Raw genomic sequence first — 21,645 nt, 5'->3', positions numbered from 1 at the left:
AGAAAGGAAAGTCACCTAGAGGTATCAAGTGTCACGAATGTGGAGGACATGGGCACATTCGTGTTGACTGTGCTAACTTGAGAAAGTCAAATGGCAAGGCATTTAATGTGACTCAAAGTGATGAGTCAGACAAGGACGATGCTGAACAAGGAGTTAATTACTTAGCATTTGGAGTTAGTTATGAGAGTGAGCATGAGAATAGTGAGTGTAATTCTCAAGACAAACAAGGTGTGTCCGATAATGATTCGGAAGAAGAAGATGATTTGCAAAATGCTTATAATAATCTCTTTGTGGAATACACTAAACTGAAAAAGTTGAATAAGCAGCAATTGAAGAAACTCAATGAGGTTAATCTTGAAAATGATCAACTTTCTGTCACCTTAACTGATTCTCTTGCTACTCATAATACTTTGATGTCTGAAAATCAAATGCTAATTGCCAAAGTGAAATCCTTAGAGAATGAACTGAATGAATCAAAGAATCATTTAACAAAATTCTCTAGTGAAAAGCTAAATCAAATGCTACATAATCAGAAACATTCGTTTGATAGAACTGGATTGGGTTTTGATAAATCTGCTATTTTATCTACTAATGTTGCTTCTTCTTCAAAGATGATTTTTGTGAAACCAGTGAACAAAGAAGATAGCTTGGCTGAAAAGAAGGTAATTTCTCCTCAAATTTCCAAAGGTGGAAAAGGTAAGGGAACTCTAACTGATTCCTATATGTCTAGTTCTAAGTCGAGAAGTATGCACATGTTAAGGAACCAACCTTCTCAAAGGTTTATTCCTACGTGTCATAACTGTGGTAAGTTTGGACATATTCGTCCTAAGTGTTTTCAGCTTAACAGTCATGGGCCTAAAAGAGAATATTTCCATTCTAGAAATAGTTATGAGAAATTATTCAACATGATGAGAGACGTAGTAACACGGTTAAATGTCTTGGATAAGAGTCACACAGTTGTCCCTGATGTGAAGAAAGTTTAGGTCAAGAAGATTAATACCATTCACCCATTGAGGGGGAGTGGTAATGGACTCACCTAGATTAGGTGGGCTGTAGCACCCCAGATTTTTAAAGTCTTATTTTAGAGATATTAAATTGATGCTATGATTATATTAATATTCATATTAGGTAATGGCATTTACTTTGAGGTTGAGATATTTATTGATGATATTAGGTAATAATATTTATTCTTGAGGAACTTATTAGATCTTATGAATATTGATTTGAGGTTATTATATCATGATGATGATTTTATATTGATTATTTTATTGGGAGATTTAAGAGATATGATAATTGATGATTGATTGGTATAATTTGGAGTATGATTGTAATAATTGGTGATATAATAGGATAGTAAATGGTAGGTATAAGGATGGTAGAATAAGAAGGTAAGTATAGGGTTGGTGAAATAGTATAGGGTTGGTAGAATAGTATAGGGTTGGTGGAATAGTATAGGGTTGGTGAAATAGTAAAATGAGGGTATAATTGTAAATTGACGGTAGAATAGTGTTTGATTTTCTCCTATAAATAGAGCTCTTCTCCTTCACAATTTTCACCACTCATCTCCTCTCCCATCTCTTGCATATATTCTTCCTTCTTCCGCTTTTTACTCGGTTTTTCTTCTTTCTAAGAGTGTTTACTCAGAACAGAGAGAGAAAGGGCGAGACCAAGCGCTACAAGAAAGAAAGAACACAAGAGAAACCGAGAGTGAGATGAGAAATTTAAGACAGAGAGCTGAAGAGGAAGAAAGAGAGTTTAGGCGAGAGAGAGAGAGAGAGAGAGAGAGAGAAAGTCAGTGAAGGGATTGTTATGGGTATGGACCAACTGCAGCAGAACGGGTTTCAAGTAATTACCTTTGATGATCCATTCATGTAATCCACTGTAAGTATTCTTACTTACTGAGTATGATATTGATATCCAATAATACGGATTTTTGTGGTTTTATAACTTGTCTAGCATTTTGCTATATATATGATTCAACAATGATTTATATTGTCGGAAATCAATTGACTCACTACTTCACAGTTTTTGTAGTGTTTGCAGGAATGGAAAATCAAGGTAATTATGCAGTTGTGATTAGAGATTCATATTGAGATGTACAGAGATTCCAAGTTGGTTAAGTTTGGTCTAGAGTTTAGACTGTCAGATAGATTTGTATAAATGCCTTGTACGACATAGCTTTGGGTATTTTTGTATAAAGAAAAGTATTTTAACAGTATTTTTTTTGTATTGATAATTACAGTTTTTCCGCTATATGAGATATGAGATCGTTACAAATAATGGTATCAGAGCCACCTAGTAACGCCAGGTCATGTGGTATTAAAGCACTGCATGATGAGAAGAAGCCCACATTGAGTGGGTAGTTTATAGAGATAGTCATGGGTGCTAAGTCCCACATTGCCTAGTTACTAGGTGAAACTGGGCTTTATAATGAATTCTAGGGAAGCTCCAAATTGACTAGTCCTTTTGGGGTAATAGCGCAGATGTGGCTAGCGCTTTTCCCTGAGCTGTTACAAAATTAGATTGTTACAAAAAATGGTATCAAAGCATTACCAGCCTGAGATGGTGGGAGTGTGCACAAGCCTATGAGGGTCGCTAGTGGACACACGTTGGTGATGCCAAAAGTGGGTTATATTATAATGGTGTCAGTTAAGACACAATGAAATGTATAAGGGCCAAAAGTTAAGGGCCGAGAATGAAGAAATTCCCTGAGGATTGCCAACGGTGACACTGGTGCCCAAGAAGAGTGCTTGTAGAATCTCACATCGCCTGGGTATGGAATATGTTATGATATTTATTTATGAACAGATTGAATTTAAAATTTTTATAGTAACTTGAGTAAGTTATGGTTCAAGTATGATTTGTTTTTAATTTGGGTTGCTCAATTTAAAGATAGGTGGTAATTTATGGGCTTTAATTTCGAGGACGAAATTCTAATAAGGATGGAAGATTGTAGCACCCCAGATTTTTAAAGTCTTATTTTAGAGATATTAAATTGATGCTATGATTATATTAATATTCATATTAGGTAATGGCATTTACTTTGAGGTTGAGATATTTATTGATGATATTAGGTAATAATATTTATTCTTGAGGAACTTATTAGATCTTATGAATATTAATGGAATGAATATTGATTTGAGGTTATTATATCATGATGATGATTTTATATTGATTATTTTATTGGGAGATTTAAGAGATATGATAATTGATGATTGATTGGTATAATTTGGAGTATGATTGTAATAATTGGTGATATAATAGGATAGTAAATGGTAGGTATAAGGATGGTAGAATAAGAAGGTAAGTATAGGGTTGGTGAAATAGTATAGGGTTGGTAGAATAGTATAGGGTTGGTGGAATAGTATAGGGTTGGTGAAATAGTAAAATGAGGGTATAATTGTAAATTGACGGTAGAATAGTGTTTGATTTTCTCCTATAAATAGAGCTCTTCTCCTTCACAATTTTCACCACTCATCTCCTCTCCCATCTCTTGCATATATTCTTCCTTCTTCCGCTTTTTACTCGGTCTTTCTTCTTTCTAAGAGTGTTTACTCAGAACAGAGAGAGAAAGGGCGAGACCAAGCGCTACAAGAAAGAAAGAACACAAGAGAAACCGAGAGTGAGATGAGAAATTTAAGACAGAGAGCTGAAGAGGAAGAAAGAGAGTTTAGGCGAGAGAGAGAGAGAGAGAGAGAGAGAGAGAAAGTCAGTGAAGGGATTGTTATGGGTATGGACCAACTGCAGCAGAACGGGTTTCAAGTAATTACCTTTGATGATCCATTCATGTAATCCACTGTAAGTATTCTTACTTACTGAGTATGATATTGATATCCAATAATACGGATTTTTGTGGTTTTATAACTTGTCTAGCATTTTGCTATATATATGATTCAACAATGATTTATATTGTCGGAAATCAATTGACTCACTACTTCACAGTTTTTGTAGTGTTTGCAGGAATGGAAAATCAAGGTAATTATGCAGTTGTGATTAGAGATTCATATTGAGATGTACAGAGATTCCAAGTTGGTTAAGTTTGGTCTAGAGTTTAGACTGTCAGATAGATTTGTATAAATGCCTTGTACGACATAGCTTTGGGTATTTTTGTATAAAGAAAAGTATTTTAACAGTATTTTTTTTGTATTGATAATTACAGTTTTTCCGCTATATATGAGATCAGATTGTTACATGGGCACATAGACCATGCCTAGAAATTGAGCATATTGATATTTGTCTATAGCTGTTCTAGGGCATTTTTGTTTCTTTTTGAATTTTTGTTTGCTTTGTTTTTATTTTCTTTGATTATTTTTTTATTCTTTTAGATTGTTTTAATTGTTGGATACTCAGTTTCTCATGTCTTGTGCTCAAATGAATATTTTACATATGAGTGGGGTCAATATTTCTGCAATTTACATCTATTGCTTCATATGTTTCTGATATACCTTGTTTTTCTGAAGACTGTTAAAGGAGTAAGAGTCAGTTTTTCTCATGTTCGAAATTGTGCACTTTTTGCCCCCATTAGGTTTAGATTTTTGTTATGTGTTTGGGAATTTGGAGCAAACATTTTGCTTGGAAGATAGGTAGTGTCAGTTCTATCCACTTGACCAACTCGTTAGTTGAACCTAGCTCCTAAAAATTTCAACATTTTCCAAAAAAAAAAAAAAAAAAAAAAGAAGCTCAAATGACTTAGTTTTGCTTCTGTCTGTCCCTAAAGAAAGAATCAGTGATCAAATCATTGCGGAAATAGATGATTACTAAAGGACATGGTAAAAGCGAATGATTAGTCTCAGGGGGAGTGTATCGGATGAGGGAATCTAGGTCCTAACATTATAAGGTTTTACTGTGGCTTGAATCAGACTGTTTGTCTTTCATTTACAAAATGTCTGCCTAGATTTCCTTTCCACTGATGCAATCTTATTTAATGGGAGTTTTCACACACTACACATTCACATGAGATTTCTGATTATTGCCTACTTGACTGCATTCACAGAACAAGGTTGTGTCATGCATATGGTACATTTAAGGTGTAAGTGTAGTTTGTTGATCATTCTGGATTGTTAAGATATTCATAAGGGCATGCATGATTTATTGGATATCTATACAAGTTGTATTTCCTTTAAAAAAAAAAAAAAAAAAAAAAAAAAAAAGGTTTATTGTTTATTTTGTTTTTATATTAAGGGGGAGGATCAATTTTTTTTGTGTGTTATTTTTTTTTCTTTTTCTTTCTCTGTGATTCCATCTTTTCAACTTAAAGGATCAAGACTCACTCACCCAAGGTATGTTTTCTTCCCTTCTTCGTTTCAGTTTTGGTTTCGAATCCAATTCTAGGATGTGAACGTTTTGGGTTTCAAAGTGCCATTTCAAATTGCTTGATTGCTTGATAATTTTTCTTCTATCACAGAAGTGTAGCACAATCCATACGACTTCGGAGAAAGATGTGAAGTATATCAAGGATAGTTGCTGGCAAGAATAATCTTTGTTTAAGTAAATAAGTAGAATTGTCTGGTTCTACTTATTTAAGATTTCATGGGTTGTTGGTTTGGTTGTTTAAAAATCTAGAATTTCATTTTTGTGTATTTCCTTTTGTCCTTCCGAGACAAAAAGGGGGAGTTGATTTGATGCGTCATTTTCATGTACAAATTAATTTTTGTCCCCGAATGGCCAAAAGGGGGAGTTTGTTGGGTTATGTTTTGGCTCATTCGGTTTGCGTGTAAAGTTGGTGAAAATGAAGCATCTTAACATGTCCAGAAAACAAATTCTAGAAGGCAGGTCCGGACCCTCAGAAGCCAGGTCCGGACCCAATTTTCAGAGAATATCTATTGAAGGGCATGTCCGGACCGCCAGAAGCCGGGTTCGGACCCAAAAACCAGCAAGTCTATTTTGAAGGGCAGGTCCGGACCGCCAGAAGCTAGGTCCGGACCTGATTTCCAGAAACTGCATTTTGATGAAGAGGTCCGGACCCTCAGAAGCCAGGTCCGGACCCAATTTCCAGAAAGCCTCGATCTTTATGAGATGTCCGGACACAAGTGTTGGAGGTCCGGACATCGCTAGGTTACGCATATGTAACCCTAGCCATGTCCGGACCCCAGATTAGCCCTGTCCGGACATGGCTGCTTTATTTTGTTTTATTTTCTATTTAAACACGATTTTGCTACATTTATAATTACGTATTTTGGAGAGCAAAATCAGAGAGCTTAGAGAGAGATATTGTTATAGCTTATTTGAGAAGGGATTAAATACGTGAAGCCAATCGGAGTTCCGGTGAAAGGAAATCGTATAGAAGAATTGTGCCAGATGTTCTGGAAAGGGCTACTGCGGTAGAAGTCAAGTGGGTCGCTTGTCGTGTACAAGGAAGAGTAAATTGCAAAGGTTTTGTAATTCTTCTTGTATTCCTTATTCTTCTTATAGTGGATTGATTTCCTGGGTTTGGCTGCCCCGGAGAGGTTTTACATTTAGAGAGTTCTCTAAATGGTTTCCTCTTCGTAACCAAATATCTGTGTTCTTGATTTTCATTACATATCTGTATTTGGTTGATTATTGATTGTTAGGTCAGATCTTATTCCGCTTAATATTTGTGAATCACCTAGACATTTGAATAGGTGTCGTTTGGAGTCGTTTTAGAATTTTCAGTTATGTCATTTAATATTTATTAAATACAACAAAATAATGTGCCAGAAACCATCCTATGTATTTATAAAGTTAATTAGGATGTAGCAATAGATAAAACTTGTGAATGTATTGGGATAGGTATTTTAGTACAGGATCATCTAAGAGTCATATTGACCGCATGTAGTACCACAAAGAGCTTCTTAGTTGATCTTGCGGATGTTGAGGCTTTGCAAGCCATATATGCAGTTGATCTATACAAAGAGATTGACTTTTTTGACATAATTTTGGAGGGATATGCTTTAGAGATTGTCAATGTGATCAAGCGGCGGGTAAAAATTGGTGCAAATTTGGTCATATAGTTGATGGAATAAAACATAAGTTGAGCCATATGCATTCATGGAGGATTGTTCATGTGAAGAGGGATGCAAACTCAGCCGCTCTGAATCTCGATAGTAAGGTTGCTGTAGGTTTCATAGATAGAGTTTGGGTTAAAAAAAATTTCAAGTTATATTTATGGTATTGTAAATAGGGAGTAGTTTATTCATATTAGATGAACGGTTGAGATTTATGAATTTAAAAATTTAAAAAAATTTAAAAGGATTTTAATCCTTTGCTTAATGAATTATTAATAAAAATTGAAATTTGTTAAAAATAAAAAATAAAAAAAATAGAAACATCAACTTCAAATTATAACCATAAAATGGAAGACAGATCATATTCCTAAATTAATGCCCATGCACGTTTCACAAGCACTTTCCAATTAAATTGCTCCGACAGCTTTCAAGAATCACCGAAGAAATACCAAGTCCATAGCATTAAAAAAATAAAAAGGCGAATCTGGTAAATCCCAAAATTTCAAGTTGAAGGGTAGCAGGAGCAAATTTCGATCAAAAAGGACAAGGGAAAAGAAGCCAAGAAAAGAAAAAATTGATGGCAGTTTGGTCATTCTACCCCGCTCTGAGCCCAAACTTATTAACTTGCAACCCCTAGTCTATTTTTTGTTTGTTTGTTTGTTTTGTAACATCTAGTCTCTAAAATCTGATCACAATTTGATTATCACCTCACTCTCTCTACGCAAAAATGTCAGGTTACCCACACCATCCTCCCGGCTACGGCTACGGCGCGCCTCCGCCGCCTTCGCAGCAGCATGGAAGCCAGCCGCCCTACGGCTCGGCCCCATACGGTGCACCTCCACAACAGGGCTACGCCACACCGTACGGCGCGCCACCGCCACCACAGCCTCACGGGCAGTCCCCCCCCTACGCCCCCACGGCCCAACCCTACGGCGCCGCGCCCTCCGCTCCGCCCTACGACTACAAGCCCCCCAAGGACCAGCACTCCTCCGCCTCCGCTCCAGCAACCGCCTACCCCCCATCGGCGCAGGGCTACTCCCCGTTCGCTTCGCTGGTGCCCTCGGCCTTCCCGCCCGGCACCGATCCCAACGTCGTTGCTTGCTTCCGGATGGCCGACCAGGACGGCAGTGGCCTCATCGACGATAAGGAGATGCAGAGGGCTCTCTCTTCTTACAATCAGAGCTTCAGCTTGAGGACCGTCCATCTTCTCATGTACCTCTTCACCAATTCCAACGTCAGGAAAATCGGTTAGATTCTCTCTCTCTCTCTCTCTCTCTCTCTCTCTAGATGGTTTTGTTTGCTTGGTGTTGTGTTGTGTTGTGAATTGTGATCTCAATTTCGCTTGGCCGAGCAAAATCCCGGCGTACCGTGCTAAATTGCGCCGGATTTGGAGGTTCTCCGATTGGGGAAGCGAGTCCGGCCAAGCTGGCAGATGAGCGTGCTCAGTGTTTGACTCGTGGCACGACCATAGGGATTCCTGATTAGCACGAAGAATGCGGTGAAATGTCCGCAATGCCCTCTCTTTTTTACCGATTTGACCTAAATACTAAATCGCCGCGTAAATTTGTTTAAATATCTATTTCCTCGTATGCGCGTGTGATGCGCGTTAACAACGTCCGGATCAAAGTCACGTGATTCCCACATGCCGCGTTCGGGTGGATGTAGTTCGTGGGCCCAATGGACGATTATGTGTTTTTTCTTCTTCTTATCATAAGAATGGACTATGGTGTTTTTTTGCCTACACTTTTACTTATAAAAAAAAAATGGACTATGGTGTTTTGGTCATCCACCCCTTTTACTACACTTGGTAGTTGGTAAACCTTACCGCGTCACTTTTATGTTTCAAGGAATGAGCTGCTTATTAATGTTCTTGACGGACGGAATTATGAATTTTTATGGACAGGGCAATGAGAGATATATTACAAGAGGGGGCCAAATAATGGATGAGAAATATATTAAAATTAAAAACGAAATCAACATATTAAATTGAAGATTAAATCAATATATAAATAATAAAATTAGTATGCATTCAATGTTAAGAAAATATAAGCAAAAAAAAAAAAAAAAAAAAAAAAACACAAAGTAATTGCTTCTTAAAATATTTCAAATTTCAACTCAATCACCTATTAAAACGGAACTCGATGTTCTCTTATATCGTGAAAATGATTGAATTTGTACTAAACTTTGCAGCAATTTCTCTTTTGTATAAACTCATCTTCAATTTTATTGTGAAGCCTAATTTTGATAATATTCATAACTGAAAAGTGTTCTCTATAACAAAAATTTAGCTTAAATAATAAAATTTTAAAGTACATTTTTTAAAAATTTATCAAAACCGGGGGTGGCCGTGGCCATGGCCTACCCCGGTCTGTGTTTGGGTCGGTCCTTGTTTCTTGATGTAGTTTTCAAGCCAGTTATTGTGAAAGTTTTAATGAAATTCGGTAGTGGGAAAAACGTTTCATTGTAATGTAATGGCCGGGTTATATTTGAGATTGGAAAATTTGGAATGGCGTGCAATAAGTAGTCATTTTACCATGTGCAAGCCACATGAATGGTTGTTGGATGGCGGAACCACCTCCTATCACTACATGAATGGTTCAGCTCAGGCTATTGGCTAATTGGTGGTTCGGCCACTGAATCATCTCCTCTGACTGCAGAGGTGGTTTGGCCACCACAATAACCACTCTAGTAGCTTGTGCAAGCCACCCCTTCCCTCTCGTCGTAATTTGAGGCTCATATTAGACCTATTCAACCCGTGCAATATCTGGGATATCCTTTTACATGACGTGTTCTTAGGCAGGGAAATACTAGGGTGACTTGGCTACTTACTGATGGGTAAGGACGATTTTGGATCTAGTTTTTGCTTTGCTTACTTATTTATGATGCCTTTTTTATTGACCAAGTTGTGGACCAAGTCACCTTAGAAGGACTCTCTTTGGGGCCATTTGGTCACTCTACTTGAGAAAAAAAAGAAAGAAGAAAAAGTGGCTTGACAAACGGAACATCAAAGATGTTATATGCCAAAGCCAAATTCATGAGTAATGCTAAATCAAAGATGTTAAATCTGCCTGCTTATTTATGAGTAATGCTATGCTTCACACCACAATCACATTATTCTGATGTGACATGGGTTGATTCAAGGACTACTAGTCCATGCCACGTTATCATAGTGTGCTTGTGGTGTAAAGAGTAGCATTTCTCTATATTTATTATCTATTAGTAGACTTGTGGGTATTTTTCTGTGCTGCTGTTGGTCTCAGTGGCACAGGGATGTCAAAAGCTTGTGTGTGGGTGTCGGTCTTGGTGGGGGCATTATTGGAGGTTGGAGTAGGTGGGTGTGGGGGTGGTGATGGTGTATCATTGGCGATGTATGGAGGCTTGGGTTTTGTGGGTGTGGGTGTATGGTTTGGTGGAGGAGGGAGTGAAGGAGAGAGGAAACATTTCATAAATGCTTTTTTGGAAGTCATGCAAGGAGGGAGGGAGGGAACATTTCATAAATTCTTTTTTGAAGTGATAAGCTAATAATGACATAAAAGTAGTGATTCCAAATGGGGTTAGGCATTCTTTGAGCCTGAGTCCATTTGATTCTCGCTTTCTCTACTAAACAAAAAAATGAAAGAAAACAAAAACAATTCATTGCTGGTATTTTATCATTTTGCTTTAGAATTGCCAAAGTATTCAAGTTTAGGGTTTGCTTCCTTTGAATCCAGTCATTTTCATCCTGCCAAGGTTTATTGATTTTTTTTTTTTAATTTTTTATTTGTAATTTTAATGCAGGACCTAAGGAATTCACTGCATTATTTTACAGTCTTCAGAGTTGGAGGGTGAGTATGAGTTTCAATTATCATTGACAAACAATACAATTCCTCTTTTTAAATCTAAGTATGTTTCCTAATTGTCTGCTGCTCTATTGCAATTGCTTCAGGACATTTTCGAGAGATTTGATAGGGACAGGAGTGGCAAAATTGATTCGTCTGAGTTGCGAGAGGCACTATTGAGTCTGGGATTTTCTGTCTCTCCGACAGTTTTGGATCTGCTTGTGTCTAAGTTTGATAAAACTGGAGGCAAAGGCCATGGCATTGAATATGATAATTTCATCGAGTATGTTCTATTTACTGTTTCACTTTTGGTCGGTTGTTTGGAAACTTTGGTGCTCTTTTATTGTATATAGTTGCAAATTGAAATTGAAATTTTTATGTTTTGGCTGACTTTTTTCTTTTTTCTTTTACCAATTTGTAATGCAGGTGCTGTCTCACGGTTAAGGTAATCTCCTTCCTTTTAATTTACATTATTGTCTCTACTCTGGCGTGCCTAATGCACTAATTAGGTTGGCTCTAGGAAGGCATTTTTGCTATTTCACTTGGTTATAGTTGAAGAGGGGATTTCTTCTCTTTTGACTTCTATTTAAGTTTCTATAATTGGTTTTTATCACTTAACATTATGTCAATTTTAGTAATTGAATGTATTCAACACCACTGATGGTTCTCTAAGTTATGCATGAATGTATAAAATATTCAGAACAACACCCAATTGCAGAGGAGAAATGCTACCCACACTCTCACTCCATGCTCTTCGATGTGACTTTTAAAATCACCAAATTCAATAGTGAATCATCGTAAATTCAATGGTGATTTTAAAAGCCATGCCAGGGAGTGTGTGTAGCATTACTTACTGCGGAATACAAGCAACTTTTCTTTCCAATACGATTTCACTACCACAAGAAGACAAGAATTTATTTTCCTTCTTTTGGTGTTGTTGCATAACTTTCATATGTGAATTATATATGTTTGTAATAAATCTCGAGAGTTTTTGAGTGCCTGAAGAAATTGAACTGTTCTCATAATTTTTCAAATGTGAAACTGCTGATGGTGGGTTGGGGCAGGTTGACCAAGAGATTTCACATATTCAATATTTGGTTTCTGAGGTTGTTAATTATTCCTCTTGCAGGGACTAACTGAGAAATTCAAGGAGAAGGATAAATCGTACTCTGGTTCAGCAACTTTCTCTTATGAGACCTTCATGCTCACTGTTCTGCCGTTCCTTGTTGCATAGGATGTTAATGCTCTTTGGATTCTGGTTTGGAGTTTGGCTTTTTGGTGTGTTTTTCCGCAACTGATATTGCACTTATATTCCTGCTTTAGTGAGAGTTCTGTATTTTCTTGTTCAATTGTAAAACTCTAGTATAAGTGTGTCTATGCTCTTATATTCCAGCTTTAGTGATAACTCTATATGTTCTTGTTCTTGTAAAACTCTTGTATAAGTATTTCTATGGCTATGTAATTTGCTGGCAACATTTGGATTAACCCTACTTAAAATCTACAAGTTGATTGTCATTGTCACATCAGCATGGTGCAGTGGGATAGTGAAGGGATAATCTAGCATTACTCATTTTCTTTTGTCATTTATAGTTTGGTTGGCATTTGCAGTCTTTTTTGTTTTTTACCTCCTCTTCGTGCTTTTATGTTGCAGGTTATTATTTGTGTGAGCATTTTTGGGCTAAAACATATAAATCCAATAGCTCAAGCCTCAAAGAAGTTTAAAACCAACTATAAATTATTGCTCGATGTCATACGTGGCATAGTACATGTATAAATTATTGCACCACATTGTATATATGTTACTAGTAATTACTCAGGCTCATGTGCTATAAGATGCATTATATATATAAAACAGGAGATAATGCATTTTTTTTTTTATGGTTCATAAATGTTAATTCTGCCTAAATAGAACGTCCATTCCGCCTTGGAGAATACAACTCAACTGCTATTCCATCTGATTGTTGAGTTGGCCTTGCATTTGCTTCAAATCCCTGCAAAAAGATCAAACTAGCAGTCAAGTTTCAACATCATGGAAGATTCATGACAACATATTTTGCTAGTTTTTGCTCAAAGTGAACACTTACATCATCAACGGCTTCCCTTAAGGCATGCACTTGCTCCCTTGAAACTGTTCTCACCTATAAAAGAGAAGTTCATGTCAATAGCAGTGCATCTATGGAGTAGAGTAAAGAGAAAAATACAAAATTAGTTCATGTGGTTTACCTAATTTACGATTAGTTTCTTATAGTATCAACATGAACTCAAAGGTTTTAGAGGTAAGCAAAAATAATAATAATAATAATAATAATAATAATTCTTACAGTGAAATTTCGCCCACTGACTTAACATATTTCATTAGTGTGATACGAACTTAAATAGGATATGTGTCAATAAATTATTTTCTTTGATGTTTTTCACTATCAAAATCTGTTAAGTCAGTGAACGAAATTTGACTGTAAGGACTAAATTGTTCTTTTGACATATCTTATAAATCTTTAAGTTCATTTTGATACCACATAAAGCTATTTGCAAATTAGGTAAACTATAAGGACTGATTTTGCATTTTTTCCTAAAAAAAAAAAAAAAAAAAAGAAGCTAAAAAACCAATATTAAAATTGTGCTTTTAGCAAAAGACCTTCTTGACTATTGTCCAAATGATGCCCTCCGTGCATGGAGGAATTGTAAGAGAACCAATGTATCTGTAATATTTTCTGCTGCCAAACTTAATATTTCCTGGGTTAACAATCCCCAATTCTCTCTCTTCTCTCCCAACTGATTTTATGTGGTGGAACAACTGGAGGGGGGAAGAGGAATAAAAAAAATCAATAAACAAGTAGACAAGCTGGGGGAATAAAGTTACAAGTTCTCAAACTAGTACTGCATATTACTCTTCTGATCTGATGCATAAATGTCAAAATTTGTATCATGCATGCACACACAAAAGTATGTGCATAGTTCTATACATCATACATGCATATAACATAGAAATGCATGCATATTTATGGATGTCCATAACCAAAACAAGAGAAAAATCATCTAAAGTACCCTTGGAAGGAAGGGACCGGGTTGGCTATACTTGGGAATAGCTTCAATAGCATTCATCTCTTAATTAACTACAGCTTAAATAAACCATGTGATGCATTTATGTCAATAGCAGGGAGATGCAGACACATCTATGGATGCATGGAAGCAAATTAAAGTGATCGAAAGCCATTTAGATACCTTGGAAAGGAAGGGATCAGGGTGACCATATTTGTAAACAATTCCAATAACAGCTATCTTTCCATTGGAGCTTTCATGAACTGCGTGAAGCTCCAAGTCATACCTGAAAACAGAATTTGCAGAAAATATATGTGAAAATCCATTAAGTCTTTATTTTTATTTTTATTCTTTTGGTACGGAAAGACAATGTGTTGAGTGGATGGGTGTATGCATATTAGTTAGCATGGAAGATGTTGTCAATGAAAACTGACAAGGCAAACAAATTAAAGGACCTTGATCCATTGAATGTGTGCTCAGAGGGTGAATGCCAATGACATTGCTGCAGCTTGTACTTGGTCCCATTTATGTTAATTTTCCCTGCATCCTGTTTCCACTTCACCTGGTGAAACATTCAATTTTAATTGTAAATTTGAATCAATATCAATTGACTGATGAAAGATCACATAATAGGATCTAGTGATGCACGTTTCTATAGCCTGATTTAGATTGATCATCAAATAATTGACTTGTTTTCACTAAATGATCAAGGTTAGTGGTAGGAGGGAGCGACTAATTGTGGCTACTTTATTTGGATGTTACCATGGTAGCACCTACTCATTGAGAATTGCTCAGAAGAGGCTTAGACAGGAAGAAACCGTAGACACTCTCTCAATATCAATTAACCTAACCCCACTAAGACATTAATACATTCATGGGATTGTCGACATATAAATAAAAATACGAGTACAAAAAAGGATAACAAAATATAAACTGAAGCAACAGCTTACTACAATATCATGTCCCCTGTTCATCAGTACAGCAGGAGCTGGTTTGTAACCCCTTTTTAATTTTCCTAGAGTCGGAAAAACCTGCACCCTTTTGTTCAAAAGATCAATAGGAGACTGCATTTTTCCATTACCACAAGCTTTCCAATGTGGATCGATTTGGCCCCATTTCCTTGGCCCTTTACCAGTTCCTTCGGTGTAAGTAAATGGAGTTTCATCATCTGTCGCCCCCAAGCAAAAAATAAAATAAAATAAAGGAAAAGAAGTTCAAATTATATACATGTTAAAAATGTAATGCAAGAGATAAAGTGATGGTGCTTTTGTATATGATGAACTTAAACCACTGCACTAGGGCTTGGACAGATTAGAAGTGTGTGTAGTTTTTCCATGGTTATGCATATGATTACTCTCCATATATCATTTAACTGTAGAATCCATGCCTTAGAAAGAATTCATCACAACAAATGAGAGACAAATGTGAAGCAATGTCATTTTTTTTTTTTCAAATCCTAAGCACAAGCAGCAAGTATAGTTAAGTCATTCAGTTTCTTTGCTGAAAGTTTCACATTGCCTGGATATGAAGGAGATTGGCCATTTATAAGGTGAAGGGAAACCTCAACTCATAAGTTAGCTTTTGAGTTGAGTTAGGTCTAAGACCAATTTCTATCAAAAGATAAGCATTATCAAGAAAAAGAAAATTCTTGCATAGAAAACGAAGTAAGAATTTTCAAAAAAAGAGAGAGAGAGAGAGCATCTCCTTTTTTCTCAAACATAAAGAAAAGATGACCTGGCAATCCTATGAAAGGACAAGTGAAAGAACATTGAAACAGATGAAAAGTTTGACTCTTTCCCAAAGTTAAGTGCTGAAATTAACCTACTAATAAATCTTCAAACTGAGATCTTAGCAGTACTGATTTAAATAAACACAAATAATTCATAAAGACAACGACTTTTTTACACTTTGTCTGGAAAACTGGACCTCAGCCAAGAATATTTTTGAATTAAAAGCAGAGAAAAAAAAAATCTAAATCACAGCGACATCAAAGAACAGAGAGGGAGAGAGAGAGTAATGTAATCTGGCATGCAATTGTTCTAATGTGTTTCTCATTGTCCCATCATTGTGTACAAAATAACATTTCTCCAAATGTGATCTGATCAAACAAATAACTTAAAAAAAAAAAAAAAAGTGGGTGTTTTTGTCTGTATTATATATATATATATATATATATATATATATATATATATATATTAAAGGAAACCATTCTTTCATTTCTCACAAAAAAACTAAGAAAACCCAACAAAGTCCTCTTTAGTGATCTTCAAGATAGACTATAACAACAATGGTGTGTTTCCAGTTTCCTCATCACCAAAGACAAAAACAAAACAGAACAAAAGGCAGCAAGAGAAAGAAAGAGAGAACACACCCACTTCAGAGTCGAGAGCCGTAGAGAAGTACTGGTGGGATGAGAGAATGAGAGAAGTGAGAAAGACGAAGATGGTGGTGGGATTGGTCTGGAAGAAGATCATCATGCTTCTTGCTGCTCTTTTGGTTGTCTTAAGGAGGTGGTGATGCTTGTGTTTGAAAAATTGCAATTGCCTATGTTTTCTTGTCTCTCCATATAGCTACGTACATGTGCTCAGGGCAATCAAAAAATAAATAGAAATGCTACAGAAAGGGCCTATGGATTAACCAAAAAATAAAAAATTAGCAGTGCAGAATTTTGGGATGTTCATTGATTAGAGAAGTGCTTCGACCAAATTTAGAGCAGTCACAACAACTTCCATTTAATTTTTTTCAAATTTAGAGTGTCACACTATTTTTTTGTTCCTTATTTAAATAAACTTTAGAATAACTTCTCTTATCTTTCTCTATTTTAAGAAAATCTTCAACAAGATGTAGTGTAAAACTCCTCCCTGCAATAGAAAATCGACATGTAGCTAGTAATACCAAATAAAGTAGATATGAAAACACTGAATCTTAAATATTATTTCTTTACAAAATATAAGCTTCTTACTTACCCTCACATTTTTTACAAAATTTCAACGCATTCCCTAATAAAAGGCAAAAGAGATGAGAATTAAGAGATGAGACAATAATTTGTATTAAAATAATTAATACGGAAGCTTTCTTATACATTGGGTATCACTCTAACTAAGAGCATCTTCAACACAATAGTCAAATCTTTCATAATAGTCAAATTTAACTATTATTAGCATTTTTTTCTATCTAGCAAAATAGGCAAATTACAGTCGTTCATACTAGAAGTAGGGCTGTTAGTTTTTGATACAACCCGTGAATCCGATTCAAACCCAATACGAAATTAAAGGTTTAGGGTTAAAGAGTTTACTCGTTTAATTAAATGAGTTGGGTTTGAGTTGACCTATATAGTCTTATATTTATGCTTTGACACGACCCAAACTCGACACGTGACATAATGACAGACAATTTTTGACATGACCCGCGAACCTGACACAAACCCAATACAAAATTAGAGGGTTAGGGTTGAGAGGTTTTACCCGTTTAATTAAATGGGTCAGGTTATGATTGACCAGTATAGTATCATACATATGCCTCGACATACGAACACGAATTATCACACGTAATTAGAAGCAATTGTTTATTCTTTTATCCATTTCACACTAAAGTGCTGATTAAATGATTAAATTTATCTTTTCTTATCAGCTTAAACTTTTGGGATAAGTGGTAATTTAACGTGGTATCAGAGCCTTTTGATGAGATTGAATCATCCTAAACTAAGGCATTTGATTAAGATTATATTTCACGTGTAAGCTTTATAAATAGAGCATTTTGTATTGTAAACTTATCAAGTGAATAAGAGCAATGTAGCCTTAGGGCTTTATCATGCATGTGGATGTAGGTTATTGAGCGAATCATGTAAAATCTCCTTTTTATTTTCTTTTATTCTGCTTTCATCATCAATTTTTGGCCCAATCTTATTTGGTCTATTGTTGGTCTCTTGTTGACTCAAACCGATTTTTGGCCTAATGTCTTCGGCCTTTGTGGCATTGTTTAAAATTCATGCCCATTTTAGTCCACAATTGGCTTTCATATTTGGACCATAGTTGGCCCATTTTTGTACAGCGTTTGTTGTATTGTTTAAAACTCAGGCCCATAAATGACCTCATTTTAGCCCTTTGTTGACTTTCTTCTTAGCCCATAGTTAACCTTGTCTTGTGAGAAGCATTTAGAGTAAGTTCCTCAACAATAAATAACACCTTTTAAGTTTAGAATATAATTTCACATGCCAAGTCCAAGAGATCAGATTGGCAAAGGTGTTATTTATCATTCCTCTCGATAGGCATGGAAAAGTTTGAACCATCAAAAGCATCGGAAGTACTAGGGAGCCAAATAAATGAACCAAGAAAATTTTTCAAACTGACTTAACTCAAATTAAGAAGTTTAAAACCAACTAGAAATTATTGCTTCATTTCATACATGGCATAGTACATGTATAAATTATTGCTCAATATCATACGTGGCATATATATTACATGTATAAATTATTGCGCCACCTTGATATGAGATTTGAGATTTATAAATATATATACAAAATAGGAAATAATGCATTTTATATGGTTCATATATAAATGCTAATTCCCTTTTCAAATAGGAGAATACAACTGATCTAGTCTTCCATTTGCTTGTTGAGTTGGCCTTGCATTTGATTGAAATCCCTGCAAAAAGAACAAACCAGCAGTCAAGTTTCAACATCAGACAACATATATATAATTAATTTATTCATAAGCACTTAATTACCTCGTCAACGACTGCCTTTAAGGCATCCACTTGCTCCTTTGAAGCCGTCTTCACCTATAAAACAAAGTCATGTGTCAATATATAGAAAGTAAAGAAGCAATAATATTAAAAATTGTGCTATAATTAGCAAAACACACCTCCTTGAATATTGTCCAAATGACGCCCTCAGTGCATGGAGGAGTTGTAAGAGAACCATCGTATCTGTAATACTCTTTGCTGTTAAAGTTAATATCTTCTGGGTTAATAGTCTCCAAATCTTTCTCTTCTCCTTTCCCAATTGATTTTACCTGGTCGTACAGCTGGAGTGGGGGAAGAGGAAGAAAGAAAATCAATAAACAAGTATATATAAGCTCTTGAGCATCTTTCCTTAGCAAGCTGGTTTTCAATTGTGAGTTCTACTCAAAATTTGTATCATGCATGTAAACACATTTATAGACGTGTGAAAGCAAATTAAAGAGAAAGCCATTTAAATACCTTCGCAAAGAAGGGATCAGGGGAGCCATATTTGTAAAGAATTCCAACAACAGCAAACTTTCCACTAGAGCTTTGATGAACTACGTGAATCTCCAAGTCATACCTGAAAACAGAATTTGCAGAAAATAGATGTGAAACTCCTTTAGTTTTAGTTTATTTATTTATTTTTTTATTTTTATTGTATGGAAAGACAATGGTGTTGAGTTGGGTGTAGTGTATATTAGTTAGCATGGAAGATGTTTCAATGAAAACTGAAAAGGCATGCAAACAAAGGACCTTGATCCATTGATTGTGTGCTCAGAGGGTGAATGCCAATGACATTGCTGCAGCTTGTAATCAGCCCCATTTATGATAATTTTTCCTACATCCTGTTTCCACTGCACCTGATGAAACATTCAATTTATTGTAAAATTGAATCAATATCAACTGATTAATCATAGCTTAATTAGAATTAAGGATCACATAATAGGATCCGGTTTCTTTAGCTTGGTTTGTTAAAGCAATATGATTAAGTGATTAAATTTACCTCTTCCTATAAGCTTAAGCTTTTGGGATAACCGGTAATTTAATATGGTATCAGAGCCAAAGGTCATATGATCGAACCTAGACTCCGTCAATTCTCACCCTCCATTTAAATTAAATATTCACGTGTTGGGCCTCATCTATTAAAAGGAAGTTTGAGCTCACACTTAAGGGGGAGTGTTAAAGTAATATGATTAAGTGATTAAATTTACCTCTGCCTATCACATTACGATTACAGAAAATTATAACAAAATATAGACTAAAGCAGCAGCTTACTGCAATGGCGTGTCCGCTGTTCACCAATACAGAAGGAGCTGGATTGTATTGCCTTTCTAATTCTCCTAGATTTGGAGAAACCTGCACCTGCTCAATATCAATAGGAGACTGCCTTGCTCCATTACCACAAGCTTTCCATTGTGGATCGAGTTGGCCCCATTCCTTTGGCCCTGTACCACTTCCTTCAATGTAACTAAATGGAGTTTCATGAGCATCTGTTCCCCCTCACCCACCACCAAAAAACCAAAGGAAAAGAAGTGAGACACAATGTGAAATTCCTTTTTTTTTTTTTTTTTATGTCAAAATTCATCAATTTTCTAAAAAGTCAAACAGAGAAAGAAAGAAAGAGAGAACATACCTGCTTCAGAGTTCAGAGCCGTAGAGAAGTGGTGGGATGAGAGGATGAGAGAAATGAGAAATACAAAGATGGTGGTGGGATTGGTTTGGAAGAAGATCATCATGGTGCTTTGCTTGCTGCTCCGTTTGCCTATTGTGTCTCAAGGATGTTGGAAATTTGCAATAGCCTATGTTTTCTTGTCTCTCCAATAACAAATGTGTCAGCTACATGTTCTCATGGCAATATATATACATATGTGTGTGTGTGTGTGTTTATGCAGAACATGCATTAAATGAAACCATTCTTTCATATCTCACAAAAAACTAAGAAAACCCAACAAAGTCCTCATTAGTGATTTTCAAGATAGACTATAACAACAATGGTGTGTTTCCAAAGACAAAAACAAAACAGAACAAAAGGCAGCAAGAGAAAGAAAGAGAGAGAACACACCCACTTCAGACTTCAGAGTCGAGAGCTGTAGAGAGAAGTACTACTGGCCGGTGGGATGAGAGAATGAGAGAAGTTAGAAAGAAGATCATGCTTCTTGCTGCTCTTTTGGCCTACTGTGTCTTAATAAGGAGGTGTTTGAAAAATTGTAATTTTAGTTTTCTTCCCTCGATATAGCTACGTACATGTGGAATATTCACTAAAAAAATTACAAATTAATCGTTATTACTATCTTTATTATGCAAAATTTTGGGGTGTTCATTGATTAGAGGGAGTGCTTCGACCAAACTTAGAGCATCAAACTATTTTTTGCTTTCCTATTTAAATACATTTTACAATAATTTCTCTAATCTTTCTCTATATATACTAAATAAATATTGAGAAAATCTTCAACAAGATGTAGTGCATGTAAAACTCCTCCCTGCAATAGAAAATCGACACTAGCTAATAACACTAAATAAAGTAGATAAAAAAAATACCGAATCTTAAATATTTTTTTTTTTACAAAATATAAGTTCTCTACTTACCCTCACATTTTTTACAAAATTTCAACATATTCCCATGAAAGGCAAAAGAGATGAGAAATAAGAGAGGAGATATAAATATTTTATATTAAAATAATAGATAGGGAAGCTTTCATATACATTGGGGAGCACTCTAAGAGCATCTTCAACATAATAATCAAATCACTCATAATGGTCAAATTTGACTATTATTAGTCTTTTTTCATATCTAGCAGAATAGGCAAAATACAGTTGTTCATATATACTAGAAGTTGGGCTATCAATTTTTGACTTGACCTGTGAACCTGACACAAATCCAATACGAAATTTAAGGGTTAGTGTTGAATAGTATGGCTCGTTTAATTAAATGAGTTGTGTTTGACTTGACCTATATAATTTTATATTCATAGATACGATCCAAACCCGACACAAGACATAATGGTATGCAATTTTTGACATAACCCGTAAACCCAACATGAACCCAATACAAAATTAGAGAGTTATGATTGATGAGTTTTACCGTTTAATTAAATGGGTCA

The 21,645-nt window shown here is 35.6% G+C and overlaps 3 protein-coding genes across 3 annotated transcripts; 1 reads left to right on the top strand and 2 right to left on the bottom strand.

Annotated features, from left to right (window-relative positions):
• Positions 1–7,607: 7,607 nt before the first annotated feature.
• LOC132161778 (calcium-binding protein CBP) lies at positions 7,608–12,304 on the top strand. The gene is made up of 5 exons (XM_059571961.2): positions 7,608–8,212; positions 10,743–10,789; positions 10,891–11,066; positions 11,210–11,228; positions 11,913–12,304. Exons 1-5 carry the CDS (start codon positions 7,693–7,695, stop codon positions 12,015–12,017), a joined length of 867 nt encoding a protein of 288 aa, XP_059427944.2. The 5' UTR covers positions 7,608–7,692; the 3' UTR covers positions 12,018–12,304.
• Positions 12,305–12,633: 329 nt separating this feature from the next.
• LOC132191753 (alpha carbonic anhydrase 4-like) lies at positions 12,634–16,299 on the bottom strand. Its single transcript, XM_059606843.2, has 7 exons — positions 16,194–16,299; positions 14,773–14,990; positions 14,278–14,384; positions 14,006–14,108; positions 13,419–13,577; positions 12,868–12,921; positions 12,634–12,774 (listed from the first exon to the last, which is right to left on the bottom strand). Exons 1-7 carry the CDS (start codon positions 16,297–16,299, stop codon positions 12,685–12,687), a joined length of 837 nt encoding a protein of 278 aa, XP_059462826.1. The 3' UTR covers positions 12,634–12,684.
• Positions 16,300–18,393: 2,094 nt separating this feature from the next.
• LOC132191749 (alpha carbonic anhydrase 4-like) lies at positions 18,394–20,280 on the bottom strand. Its single transcript, XM_059606839.2, has 7 exons — positions 20,178–20,280; positions 19,820–20,034; positions 19,298–19,404; positions 19,022–19,124; positions 18,685–18,846; positions 18,548–18,601; positions 18,394–18,465 (listed from the first exon to the last, which is right to left on the bottom strand). The coding sequence occupies exons 1-7, from the start codon at positions 20,278–20,280 to the stop codon at positions 18,394–18,396; spliced, it is 816 nt and encodes a 271-aa protein (XP_059462822.2).
• Between the last annotated feature and the right edge of the window lie 1,365 nt (positions 20,281–21,645).

The sequence above is a fragment of the Corylus avellana genome, chromosome 10, assembly GCF_965113065.1.
Source record: "Corylus avellana chromosome 10, dhCorAvel1.hap1.2, whole genome shotgun sequence".
NCBI classification, from domain to species: domain Eukaryota; kingdom Viridiplantae; phylum Streptophyta; class Magnoliopsida; order Fagales; family Betulaceae; genus Corylus; species Corylus avellana.
The sequence above is the reverse complement of the archived record's forward strand: the minus strand, read 5'-3'. Positions and strand labels throughout refer to the sequence as shown.

Bases quoted from the DNA above. Each gene is read 5' to 3' on its own strand.
- LOC132161778 (XM_059571961.2), top strand. From the start codon at position 7,693: ATGTCAGGTTACCCACACCATCCTCCCGGCTACGGCTACGGCGCGCCT. The intron at 8,213-10,742 runs GTTAGATTCTCT...ATTTTAATGCAG, and splicing joins TTCCAACGTCAGGAAAATCG to GACCTAAGGAATTCACTGCA. The intron at 10,790-10,890 runs GTGAGTATGAGT...CAATTGCTTCAG, and splicing joins ACAGTCTTCAGAGTTGGAGG to GACATTTTCGAGAGATTTGA.
- LOC132191753 (XM_059606843.2), bottom strand. From the start codon at position 16,299: ATGATGATCTTCTTCCAGACCAATCCCACCACCATCTTCGTCTTTCTC. The intron at 13,578-14,005 runs GTATCTAAATGG...TCCCCCCTCCAG, and splicing joins CTGATCCCTTCCTTTCCAAG to TTGTTCCACCACATAAAATC. The intron at 12,922-13,418 runs GTCTTTTGCTAA...TCTCTTTTATAG, and splicing joins TTTGGACAATAGTCAAGAAG to GTGAGAACAGTTTCAAGGGA.
- LOC132191749 (XM_059606839.2), bottom strand. From the start codon at position 20,280: ATGATGATCTTCTTCCAAACCAATCCCACCACCATCTTTGTATTTCTC. The intron at 20,035-20,177 runs GTATGTTCTCTC...GAGGGGGAACAG, and splicing joins GGCTCTGAACTCTGAAGCAG to ATGCTCATGAAACTCCATTT. The intron at 18,847-19,021 runs GTATTTAAATGG...CCCCCACTCCAG, and splicing joins CTGATCCCTTCTTTGCGAAG to CTGTACGACCAGGTAAAATC.